The 12,079-nt window shown below is 64.0% G+C and overlaps 4 protein-coding genes across 4 annotated transcripts; all 4 read left to right on the forward strand.

Moving 5' to 3' along the window:
- Nucleotides 1–1,295: 1,295 nt before the first annotated feature.
- LDBPK_030550 (quinone oxidoreductase, putative) lies at nucleotides 1,296–2,294 on the forward strand (the record flags this gene model as incomplete). The annotated part of the gene is made up of 1 exon (XM_003857972.1): nucleotides 1,296–2,294. The coding sequence occupies one exon, from the start codon at nucleotides 1,296–1,298 to the stop codon at nucleotides 2,292–2,294; it is 999 nt and encodes a 332-aa protein (XP_003858020.1).
- A 476-nt stretch (nucleotides 2,295–2,770) lies between these two features.
- LDBPK_030560 (hypothetical protein, conserved) lies at nucleotides 2,771–3,307 on the forward strand (the record flags this gene model as incomplete). Its single annotated transcript, XM_003857973.1, has 1 exon — nucleotides 2,771–3,307. The coding sequence occupies one exon, from the start codon at nucleotides 2,771–2,773 to the stop codon at nucleotides 3,305–3,307; it is 537 nt and encodes a 178-aa protein (XP_003858021.1).
- A 1,866-nt stretch (nucleotides 3,308–5,173) lies between these two features.
- LDBPK_030570 (DNA repair helicase, putative) lies at nucleotides 5,174–9,211 on the forward strand (the record flags this gene model as incomplete). Its single annotated transcript, XM_003857974.1, has 1 exon — nucleotides 5,174–9,211. The coding sequence occupies one exon, from the start codon at nucleotides 5,174–5,176 to the stop codon at nucleotides 9,209–9,211; it is 4,038 nt and encodes a 1,345-aa protein (XP_003858022.1).
- Nucleotides 9,212–9,860: 649 nt separating this feature from the next.
- LDBPK_030580 (arginine N-methyltransferase, putative) lies at nucleotides 9,861–11,078 on the forward strand (the record flags this gene model as incomplete). The annotated part of the gene is made up of 1 exon (XM_003857975.1): nucleotides 9,861–11,078. One exon carries the CDS (start codon nucleotides 9,861–9,863, stop codon nucleotides 11,076–11,078), a length of 1,218 nt encoding a protein of 405 aa, XP_003858023.1.
- Nucleotides 11,079–12,079: the final 1,001 nt, after the last annotated feature.

Genomic DNA, 12,079 nt, shown 5'->3' on the forward strand with positions numbered 1-12,079 from the left:
TAACGATGGCAGCGTAGTGGGCCGTCGAGCGGCGCCACCACCAAGAGGCGGGGCAGCGGGAGGCGCACATTGCACAGCCAGGCTGCCTTTCTTCACGCAGCATGTGGTGAGCATCGAGCAGGAGGCACGGCAGCAGCCACGGGCTCAGGTAGAGCGATGTCCGCGGCGGGCACACAGCGCCTTCGAAGGTCGGGCTCAACGGGCTACCGCGTGAGCCCCAAGACTCCTAGATGCGGCGACGCGTGTTCTCGCCGGCGGCCCGGCAGTGGATCAGCCGGAACTCCGTGCCCCGAGGGGAGGGGGGCGCGTGACGGTGGCGGTTCGCATCGGCAGCGCCCGTGGATCCGCCCCGTGCCGCTTTTTGGGCGAGCAGTTGGCCACCTGGACGCTGTATACATCCGTCGGTGTCACCGTTGACCACGGTCAGCAGACGGTGCAACGGGGCCCGACGTTTCTGTGACACCTTCGCGATCACCCTCGATGGGATGCGATGGCGGTGGCGTACATGGAGCGGCTTGTGTCGAGGCTTCTCCAGGCATCGAGTGTCACGGGCGTCCCAGCGCATGGGTGCCGTTGGGCGGCCTAGTGAGTACGCCGCTGTTTGCCGTCGCTGCACCGTTGCCTCCTGCAGGGCGCAAGGCTGGCCCGTCTGCCAACCTCGGTGACATGTGAGCGGGAAGTTTGGATGGGGAAAGAGGGGGCTTTGGGAAGCCGCGCGGTCGCACCCCTGAGATGTGTGCTGCCGGGAGCGGTCCTTGTATCGGACGTGTTGTTGCTCGGATGGGGTGCCATGTTGTTTCGCCCCCACGAGTGGGAGGGGTCGCTGCATCCGGGGGCCGGTGGAAGTGCCGCTCCCCCCCCCTCTCTTTAATCCGCTCTGCTCTCTCATCAGCCCCACTAACGTGCATACACGTGCGTGTATGCGTGTGTGTGCCGACGCGAGCGGGAGAAAGGGGAACGAAGTGGACCGGCACGGTGAAGACAAGCGGAACGACGTCGATGGCGTCACCTGCGCAGGCCTAGCCACCAACACGCAGCGGGATTGAAGCGGCTCGCTGGCATCGTCCTGTCCACTTCGGCTCACGACCCTCAGACACACACACATACGCACGTGCGCTTGGCTGTTAGCACCCTTCACTCGCCCACCTGCGCCTCTCTCCTCTCTCCATCTTCTCCGTGTCTCTGCCGACGCGCGTCATCGCCGAGGAACTCAGCCAGTCGTCACACGGACTCACGCTTTTCTCTGTCGACTTCGAGCACCTGTACACGCTTGGCAGCACACCGGCACACAAGCCATGGAGGTGATTGCCACGGCGCACGGCGGGCCTGAGGTGCTCACGGTTCGTCCGTCCTCGCACACTCCTGACGCAACGCAGCTGGAGGGGGGTCAGGTGCTGGTGCGCAACGCCTACGCTGGCGTGAACTTCATTGACACCTACTTCCTTAGCGGCCTTTATAAGAAGCCGGCAATGCCGTACGTCGTGGGCGAGGAGGGCGCAGGTGCAGTCGTCAAGGTCGGCGCCGGTGTGCCGGAGACGATGCTCGGAAAGCGTGTCGCCTATTTTGGTGGTGCCGGCTGCACTGGCAGCTACGCCGCCTTCACAGTGGCGCCAGCGTCTGCGCTGCGTGAAGTGCCGGATGAGGTGACGGACGCGGAGGCGGCGGCAGTGATGTGCCAAGGCCTGACGGCGCACTATCTGGTGGACTCCAGCTACCCGTGCGGCCCGGGCTCGACGGTGGCAGTGCACGCTGCCGCCGGTGGGACGGGGCTTCTTGTGTGCCAGATGGCGAAGCTGCGCGGAGCGCGCGTGATCGGCCTCTGTGGCGGCGCGGAGAAGGCGACGCTGGCGAGGTCGGTAGGCCGCGCGGACGTGGTGATCGACTACGTGGCGACGCCGGATTGGGCGCCGCTGGTGCGCGCGGCCGCGCCGCAGGGCGTCGACGCAGTGTACGACGGTGTGGGCCAGGCGACCTTTGCCGGCAGCCTATCGGTGCTGCGGCCGCGCGGCTACATGATCACCTTCGGCAACGCGAGCGGCGCTGTGCCGCCAGTTTCGCCAATGGAGCTGTCGCGCGCGGGCAGCGTGTACCTGCAGCGGCCGACGCTGGGCGACTTTATGCGCACTCCCGAGGAAGTGCAGCGCCGCACCTCCGAGGTGTTTGGGTGGGTGGCGTCGAAGCAGGTGCAGCTGACGATCGGCCATGAGTACCCGTTGCATGAAGCGGCACAGGCGCTCACGGACCTGCAGTCGCGCAAGACAACGGGCAAGCTGCTGTTGAAGTGCATTGACTGAGAAGAAGCGGATGCAGTAGGTGTGCGTGTGCGTGTGTGTGCGTGTGTGCGTGTGTGCGCGTGTGTGTGCGTGTGTGTGCGTGTGTGCGTGTGTGCGCGTGTGTGTGCGTGTGTGCGCGTGTGTGCGCGCGCGCTCAAAGAGATATCATGTGCCCCCTTCTGTGCGCCATCGACAGCGTGTTTCGCCACACGTGCAGCAAGCGGTTTTAGTGCTCTGCGGCGTGTGCCCCGGCGTTGGCTGCGGCCCGTTCTCGCCTCGTCTCTTCGCACACACGCAGGTGCACATTCCTCCCCCGCCCCCTCTCTCTCTCCCTCCCTCCCTTCGCTGTGTGCGCGCTCGCACCTCGCCTCCGGCCCTGCATCTACCCACTCCTTCACCCTGCTTCGCCCCCTCCCTTGCAGCCGAAGGAAAGTCGCGGAATCCATATCGCGGTCGCACACACACACACACACCACAAGGGCCCACTGTGAAGCGGGATGAAGCTGCTGAAGTTCGTGAACAGCGACGCCCCGCACACGCTGGTGGATGTGCAGCTGCGCAACCAACGCCTTTGGTTCCCATGCAGAAACGGCAACGCGGCGGTGGCGGCGAAGAGCTGGACCCTCAATGCCGCATCACCCACATCACTTTCCGGGGGCTACTGGCTTCTGGACGACGACGACAAGCCAATCTGCGAGATTACCGACGTGCTGCTCGCGCTGCCCGAGACGGCGGCCAACGCGGCCGGCAGCAGCGGCACCTTCGCCCCACGCGGGGTAACGGACAAGGACGTCGACGGCATCGACTTCCGCAGCAAGATGGGGCGGCAGATGGAGCGGGAGCGCGCCACTTACGGTGCCACCTCGAAGACCGCGACCAAGTCAGCACGGACGATGATGAACGCCGAGGAGGTGACGGAGAAGAAGCACGAGCGCATGAAGCGCGAGCGCGAGGCTGTTGCCGAAGCGATAGAGGACAACGACGCGAGCGTGATGGAGCCGCGCAAGAAGGAGAGGAAGCACTCGAAGAAGTAGCAACGGAGACCCACGTGCACGCATCCACGGTCGGCATGTGGCGTTGAGTCTGTGTGTGCTGTGTCCGCTCTTGTCTTCTGTGTGGCGCGGTGTACACACCTTTACAGGGCGGAGAGGGGCGAGATGAAGCGGTGCATGGTCGCTGGTGGCCGTATCTGCTGTGGTGATGTATCTCTGTGTAACTCATCTGGCTGAGGTGCTGCCGCTCTTCCTCGTCCTCCGCCTTCGCTAGCACTTCACGCCAACGCACCCACCCACCGCCGTCTGCACACACGCCCCCATGCGCCTGATGGCTTCGCTTAGCCGAGCGACGGATGAGGGAGGGTAGAGCGGAGGACAAGAAATGCAGCAGCGGAGGGGAAACGGTGGAGGAGAAGGTGGCCATCACGCATGTGGTTTGCGGGCTTGACTGTCCTCTCACCGCAAACGCATCAGCCGCGTAATGGTGGGGCTCGCGCATCGTTACGCTACCCACGTGCTCCGTGCGCGACCCTCGCGCGCATGCGCACGCGCAAGCTCAGTAGAAGTGGTGGAGAAACAAGGCTAGAGAGAGAGACAGTGCACAGTTGCAACGGCGACCAACCTCCACGTAAGATTCGGTCATCATGGCGAGGCGTGCACGCCTGTCGGATGCTCGCCGCATGCGTCTGTGTATGTGTGACTGCGGCGCCATCACGCAATTCGCGCCCACGCGTAATACTGCACGCTTCTTCATCGCACGTGCACACGCACACGCACGCGACAGTCGTCTGTAACGCAGCGACGAACTATTTTTTTTAAGCCGCGTTTTCGCGCCACATAAAAAAAAAATTAAAAACATTGGAGACATCACAACGAAGGCCGGTGGCGGCGGAGGCCACAAGGGCCTACGAGCACGTTGCGGCATCGTCGGGGCGCTGCCCGCCGTCTCTCCACTCCATTCACCCCCCCCGTCTCCTCCTCCTCCTCCTCTCTCCGCGCCTCGTGCGGGGGGAGGGGGGATGGGGTGCGCAGAGACGGGCCGGTGGCGGCAGGCGAAGAGAGAGGTGAGGTGGAGGGACCACGAGGATAGCTCCGCCAACCACGCAGAGCATGTTGTCTTCGGCGAAGGGTGCGTCTGCGATGAGCCTCATGCTCCTCTGCCTCTGCATCCGTCCTTCCTTTCCGTGTCCCTTCCACTCTTACGGGGTGTCCCTGTGTCTGCGTGCGCGATGCTGTTTCGTGAATGCAACGCTCGAAGTATATCGAAGAGCTGCACACGCACGCACACACACACGCACGGCTCTCTCTCTCTGTGTCGCCGCCCCGCCCCCATCATCATCACCACCATTGCCGTTGCCGTACCGAGCGGGGGTAAGCAAGGAGAGCGAGTTGCGTGAGTGGGTGGGAGATGCTGCCCCAGCAACTTCATCGACTTAGCTCTTGATGGGGGCAGCAGTACGCGCCAACGCATTCCACGTCGTCACACATCACTGGTACGCATACACAATCTTGACGTCATAGAACCGATCAGGATAGAGAACGAGGGAGACGCATCTTCCGTGGGCGCACAGACGCACGTCGGCGCGTGCTGCCTCCATCCTTCCATCCCCTCCACTTCGCGGCACGATGCCCCGCGTCGGCCCCTATCAGATACCCTTCCCCTATGCGCCATATCCGCTGCAGGAACATGCCATGACAGCACTCCGCGACTACCTTGAACAGCATCGAGGGGGCGATCACACGGAGTGCACAAGCACTCGATGCCGGGCGAGCCACGCCGCGTCAGCCACAGTGTCGTGGACTTCGCCGCCCCCATCGCCCACGGTAGCATCTACCAGCGGTATTAGAAGCTTTTCATCTCGCGTAGCGGTGCTCGAATCGCCGACCGGCACCGGCAAGTCGCAGATGCTGCTGAACAGCGTCCTCTCGTATCTCTTCGATCCTGTTGAAGACGCTAAGGATGTTGACGGAACAGAGAGCGCGAGCGGCAGCAGCGTAGTTGCTGAGCCACCTGCTGCGATGGCGACCGCTTCTGCTCATGAGTCGGAAAGGGCCGCTCTGAGTCATTCCCCGCCCTCACCGACTCTGGAAGAAGTGCTCCGTCAACGACAGCTGGAGGAAGAGATGGTGCAGGTGCGTCGAGAGCGGCGCGCACGCGTTCGCGCGCAGCGGCGGCAGATTCGGCAGGCCCGCAAGCTCATGCGCTTCCAGCAGCAGCTGACCAACAGCGGTGACGAGCACGACTTTCTGCTCACACAAGACCCCCTCGCGTGGTATGCAGAGCAGCTTCCAATGATGAAGACGGGGCTCCGTGGTGACGACCTCATAGACCTCCGCAGCGCAAGCTCACTCTCTTCGTCTTCGTCATCATCATCCTCGTCCTCATCCGCGAGTGATGACGATGACGACGCGGAGGCCCAGCTTGAGATGGCGCTCTCAACACTCATTCCACTGCGCAAGCCGAAGGTCTACTTTGCCAGCCGCACCCACACGCAGCTGCAGCAGCTGATGGAGGATCTGCAGCGCACCGCCTTTGCCCGGCTACCGCTGCGACCGCGGCAGCGCAAAATCGAGCCGCTGGAAAGCGCAGCTGGGCGAACTGCGGGAGAGGTGATGGGGGCTAACAACACAGATGACCGTGTTACCTCTTCAAAGTCCTTGGGCTCTCCTACCCATGCGTGTCCTCCAGCGGCAGCATCACCACCAAAGCCTTCGCGACAGCAGCAGCCGCGCCGTCTCACAGCCGTACACGTGGCTGGCAGACCGCACCTCTGCTTGAACGCAGCCCTGCGTCGCAAGGCTGGCGGCAACAATGACCGCCTGAACTACTACTGCCGTGAGGCCATGCACTTCGAGCGCTCGAAGCAGGGACGGCAGTACCGGCGCCAGAAGCAAGAGCACCCGCAACATCAGCCGCCTCACCTCACCGGCAGCCCTGCCGTACGCAACATCGAAGATGCCACTGGGGTGCAGCAACAGCTGGAGGACGACAAGGGATGCGTGTACTGTGTCGAGTCGCACCTTCGCTCCTTGATGACGTACCTGCGTGACGAACAGCACCGTGCGGATGCGGCCACAGACCCCGCCGACGCCGCCAGCGGCGGTGCCAGTGCTTCCGGCAACGGTGGCCCGCACTCTTCAGTCTACACCATGGACCGCCTTCGGCGACTGGGGGCGGAGCTGCAGGCGTGCCCGTACCTCGCCACGCGCCTCCTCCTCCGGGGAGCCGACGTGGCATTTATCCCGTACGGCTACGTCCTCGACGAGGGCCAGCGAGCGGTGCTTCTCGGCGGCGCAGCAACAAACCCGGCGACGGCAGCAGAGGCGGCGGCGCTCTTTGCGACGCCCAGTCGATCCACCCCGGCGACTGAGGGTGGCGGCGCCTTGCAAGACGATGCCGCACCGCACAGCCCCCCGTCCCTCGGCACCGTTCTCTATCATCGGCGCCAGCGTGTCACGGCCACGGCGGCCTTCAGGCGGCGACGGCAGCAGCAGCGTGGTGCCGATGTGAACGGGGGCGACGAAGAGGAGGATGCGATATGGAGTACGATGGCGCGCAGCGCACCGCCTTCCCTTTGCGGGGACATCTTCGTATTCGACGAGGCGCACAACATCGCCGATCACTGCCGCTCGGCCAGCGCCGTCACCGTCGCCCCATGGCATCTCCTGCTTGCTCGACGGCTCTTCGAGACGTACCTGGCGCGTTACGCGTCGCGACTGCTGACGCGCAACAAGCAGCGGCTTCGCGAGCTGGTCCATTTTCTTAGCAAGCTGTTGGGCTTCTGCGAGCGCGCAGACTCTGCTGCCGTCTTCGGGGAGGGTGGGGGCGGAGAAGGCGACGTCGCACCATCGCTCTCAGCGCCGTCATCACCACTCGCGCGACTCCCCCAGCCATCGACGACGACTCTGGCAACCGCCACGCACACGCGTGTCCTACCCTTCCACGCATTTCTCTTCGATGCCGGCATCGACAGCGTCGACGTGTACGCGTTCCTGACCTTCCTGGTCGACTCGCAGCTGTTGATGAAGCTGCAGGGGTTCGTCTCCTACACACTGGATGCGGAGCTGCAGCAGGAAAAAGAGTCGGTCTCGACAGCGACGAGAGCGATGACGATCGCCAGCGGCACGGACGGCAGCGCAGGCTCGACGGCTGGCATGAAGCGGCAGCGTGGCAGCGGCGTCGGTGTAGGCGTCAGCGATGCGCGCAATAAGGCACAGCGGCAGCGGCGCCTGTTGGCGTCTCTTGACCTTCCCGACAATCACAAGAAGATAGCTGAGGACGAAGTTGCACCTCCCCGCCTCTTTCTCGCGGAATACCTCTCGCAGCAGCTGCAGCCGGCCGGTGTGGCGATGACGGCGGCAGCGTACGCAGGCGCAGCCGCCCCGCCTGACCCCGTGCAGCTACGCGCGTTGACGGCCGAGGCGCTGCAGTGCGTCGAGCGACTTCTCTGTGCACTGTACGTCTCCGACACCACCTCGACGAGGGTGCTGTGGACGCCGCCATCCTTGTCACCAGTGTCACCGGCACGGCCCGCAGGTTGCGCCGCGCGACAGGGGGCACTGAAGATTATACAGCTAGAGCCTGGTATGTACACCTTCGCCCCACTGGTGCTGGAGGCGAGGGCTGTGGTGCTGGCCGGCGGCACAATGCAGCCGCTGGCCTTTACATGTGGGCCGCTGCTGCCCGCGCAGGCAATGATTGGTAGCGACGCTGGCGTTGATTTTGGCACCGCGAACAAGAGTGAGCGAGGGGCCGTAGAGGTGACTGTTGAAGGAATCGGCGGCAGCGACTACGCTCACCGCATCGGCGCATCGTTGCAGGGCGGTGCTGCACCCGCGCCTGGCCCGTCTGCCTTTCACCTCATCTCCGAGGGCCACGTCGTGCCATCGTCGTCAGTGCAAGTATGGGCCCTCGGTGCCGGACCAAGCGGACTTCGGATGGAGCTCAGCCAGCAGGCGCTCGGTCTTCGAAGCGATGCCGCAAGTACGTCCAACGACACCGGCTCTCCACGCATCGGTGTCAGCAGCATCATCAGCCCACACGCCCACCGTGTGCTAGCGGAGGTGGGGTGCACGCTGCTAAACCTCGCCCGAGTGCTTCCGCCCGCTGGCGCCATCTGCTTCTTCACGTCGTACGACGTCATGGACACCGTCGTGGCCGTGCTGGAGAGCACTGGCTACTACGCTCAGATCAACGACGTAAAGCGAATCTTCAAGGAGACGCGCAACGGCGGCGGCGGCGGAGGGCGGGGCACCGCCAACGGAGCAGACGGAGGTGGCGGCGAGGCCATCGCAGAGCTTCTGCGCGAGTACCAGGAGTGGATCAGCGGTGAACCTGACAATCACGGCGCTGCTGAGCGTGCGCCGGGACCGTCGTCGACTACCGCGTCCTCGTCTGTCTGTACAGCTGCCGCATCCCAGCAGCGGCAGAAGTCGTCTCGTCACGGTGCCTTCTTGTTCGCCGTCATGGGAGGTCGCCTGTCGGAGGGGATCAACTTCGCCGATGACCTCGGCCGCGCCGTCGTCGTGCTTGGCATGCCGTATGCGAACCCCACCGACGTGGAGCTGCAGATGAACCTAAAGCACATTGTCGCGACACGGCTAAGGACGAACGCCGACGCGGATCGTCGCGGTATGCGTGGGACGGCAGGTTCAGCATCCACGCCCTCGCCCACATCCTCGTCTCCGTTCACGTGCGCAGAGGAGTGGGGTTTGTACATGGACAGCATGATGCGCACCGTCAACCAGTGCATCGGCCGCTGCATCCGCCACGCCGGGGACTACGCGACGATCATCCTGCTCGACGCGCGGTACACGGAGCGGCCGGACGCTCGCCGACGCGTCTCTGCGTGGCTGCAGCCGTCCATGCGCGTAGCGCAGACGTTCGGCCAATGCTTCAGCGGTGTCCGCGAGTTCTTCGCGGAGCGGCAGCCGAAGGGCTGAGCGGACTGTCTCCCCGAAAAGCATGGTCCAAACCCGCGTGAAGTCGATAGGTTATGGGAAGTAACGTCCACAGCAACGCGAATGACGGGAGCAGCAGCATCCGCCACGGTGCCTGCAGGACGCGCTGGCGGCTCTCGGTATCGGGGCACGCTTTCAGTAATGAACGACAAGAAGCAGAAGACGTGAGCAAGCGCGAGCGTGCGCATGTGTGGGTTGCATATTGTGGAGTCGTGTGGACTGCAGCCGCAGGCGCAGCGGCGCTGGTGTCACCGCTCTCTTCGCCTCTTCCCTCCCGCACACGCTCACGTAACGGCCAATGCGCAGTCCGACACCCCCCAGACACAGACGCACACCTCAGCATCCGGGACGTCGTCCGCACCCCCTCGCCTCTCTCCACCTCGCCTCTTTCCCTCTTTGTTGATCCGCCGCTCTTCCCTCTTCCCCGCGGCCACACACACACACTCGCACGCACGCACGCACGCGCGCACGCAAGCCCAAGCTGCTCTCACAGATTGAGTTGCCTTGCGCCGTTGCGCCCGGCATCACCGACTTCGTCGCGCTCCTTTCCCTCCTCTCCCTCTCTCTCACAGGCACACACGCGCACGAACTTGTCTCCACAGAACTGTTGCCTCACCTCGTGTGACCTTCGATGCCGGCTAAGAGGGACATGCGCACGGGCGCGCCTACGCAGCGCGGCGCGTCGCGCTCAGCGAACGCGTGCAAGGTCGTGCTGACGGAGTCGCTGCTCGCCACGGATGCGGAGAAGAACCCGACATCGAAGAGCCTGTACGGCGACTCCGCCGCGCGCATCTCTAGTAATATCAGCATGATCCACGACCACCAGCGGCTGCGCGCCTACGAGGTCATCTTCCGCAACGTGCGCGGCAAGACACTTCTGCATCTTGGCTGCGGCATGGGGCTGTACACAATGCTGGCAGCGCGCGGCATGGCGAAGATGGTGATCGGCGTCGACAGCTCCGCCATCGTGGACGCGGCGCGCGTCGTAGCTGAGCAAAATGGTCTGAAGAACATTCTGTTTATCCGCGGCCGTCTGTGCGACGCGCTGCACCAGCTGCCGGCCGACATGAAGTTCGACTACGTGCTCTGTGAGTGGATGGGGCCGTTGCTGCTCAACGAGCGAGTCCTGACGGACGCCCTCTACGCCCGCGACCACCTTCTCACGGCGTCGGGGGCGCTCTGCCCTAACCGCGCCTCCCTGCACGTGGTCGCCGTGTCGGACTACCCATTCCGCCTGGACACGGAGGACTTCTGGAGCAACGTGTACGGGTTCCAGATGGAGCCGATGAAGGAGCTCGTGCGGCAGGAGGTGGAGATGTGCGCTATCCCCGGCAGCAACATTGTGTCGGCGCCGTGCCTGGCGCACACTGTGCACATGGACACCTTGGAGGGCTTGACGGCGGAGGAGACGGCGACCTACGAGGCGCAGGCGAGCCAGGCCGCGGCGAGCCGCGACAACGAAGAGGAGAACCCCGTCGAGCACCGCTGGGTGCCGACTGCGGTGGCGCAGAGAGGGTACGAGGCCGCCTTCACGCTGAGCATTACTCGCAACGCGACGGTTCACTACCTCACCTTCTACCTGGACGCCGCCTTCACGAGCAAGACGAACCCCGGCGCCAATTTTGTGCTGGCGGTTCGCCCCGGCGGCGAAAACAACTGGACGGAGGTCAGCGTCGGCCTGCGTGAGCCCCTGCCGGTGAATGCGGGGGAGAAGATCCAGGGCACGTTGCGCATCCACACCCCGGCGGACAAGGGTGGCAAGATCACGGTAGTGGAGGTGACAGCGAAGACGGCAGGGCAGGTGGCGGCGATCGAGACTTCGGGCACATACTACTACCAGTCCTACTAATCAAGCATGCGGAGGGGGAGTGGGATGGTGCAGCGGCGCACATGCGCGGTCGCGTGTGTACGTGTGTGCACGTGGAGGCAAGCGGGAGGTAGGGGGAAGGGTGGCGGGGGCACGGGCGCCACTGGGGCCACCGCTCCGATGAGCTTGTCTGCGCACCTCCCTTTCGCTTCTCCCCCCACCCCAGCTCTCGTGCTTCTCCCTCAGTCGAGTGCGTCTCTGCGTGTGTGCGTGCTTGTGTCGACGCTGCCGGTGGGGATGTGCGGATGGCAACCGCCCAACTCCAAGTCGGCCTTCTTTCGCACACACACACACACACACACACACACACACACACTCAGGCGTCAACGCCGCTGGACACGGTGGGGATGAGGGAGGAGGCGGCGATGCCTGAGCCCCACGTATGTGAGCATCGGTGGTGGATGCATATAAAGCTTAACATCCGTAACAGGAGCAGCACCTTCGCATGCGCCCGTGTAACAGCAACACAGAGAGAGAACAAGGCAACCTGGCAGTGTCCACCCAACCACCACCGTATCCTCACAGAGCGGCAGGGGGTCGTGGACGGACGGATGGCTGTCGTCTCCGGATCCTCCTTGGCCCTTTCCATCTCACGACACCCACTCGCCAACATCTCCGGTCTTTCTCTCTCTCTTATCCCCACCCCTTCTTCTCTATCGACGTGTTCCTATAGACGGCTGTTGTGTCCTCTCCGATACCTCACGTGCAAGCGTGCGCCTCGCTTACTTCCCTTCCTCGGTGTGCTCCTCGCACACACACACACACACACACGACGACGGCATGCGAACGACTGCGCCCACCTCATGTGTCCTCATCCCTTTCCTGTGTGGTGTCCGTCCTCTGCCTTTCGACACCGTCTCAGAACCTAGTGGTCGCAGGCACCACCACCTCTCTCTCTGTGCGTGCGGGGGAGCCAGGCAGCCCACCCACCCACCCATCCCCTATCCCTGCCAATGCCGAACCGCTTCTGGCGGCTACAGAGG

This window comes from Leishmania donovani, chromosome 3 (assembly GCF_000227135.1).
Source record: "Leishmania donovani BPK282A1 complete genome, chromosome 3".
Classification (NCBI taxonomy): Eukaryota; Euglenozoa; class Kinetoplastea; order Trypanosomatida; family Trypanosomatidae; genus Leishmania; species Leishmania donovani.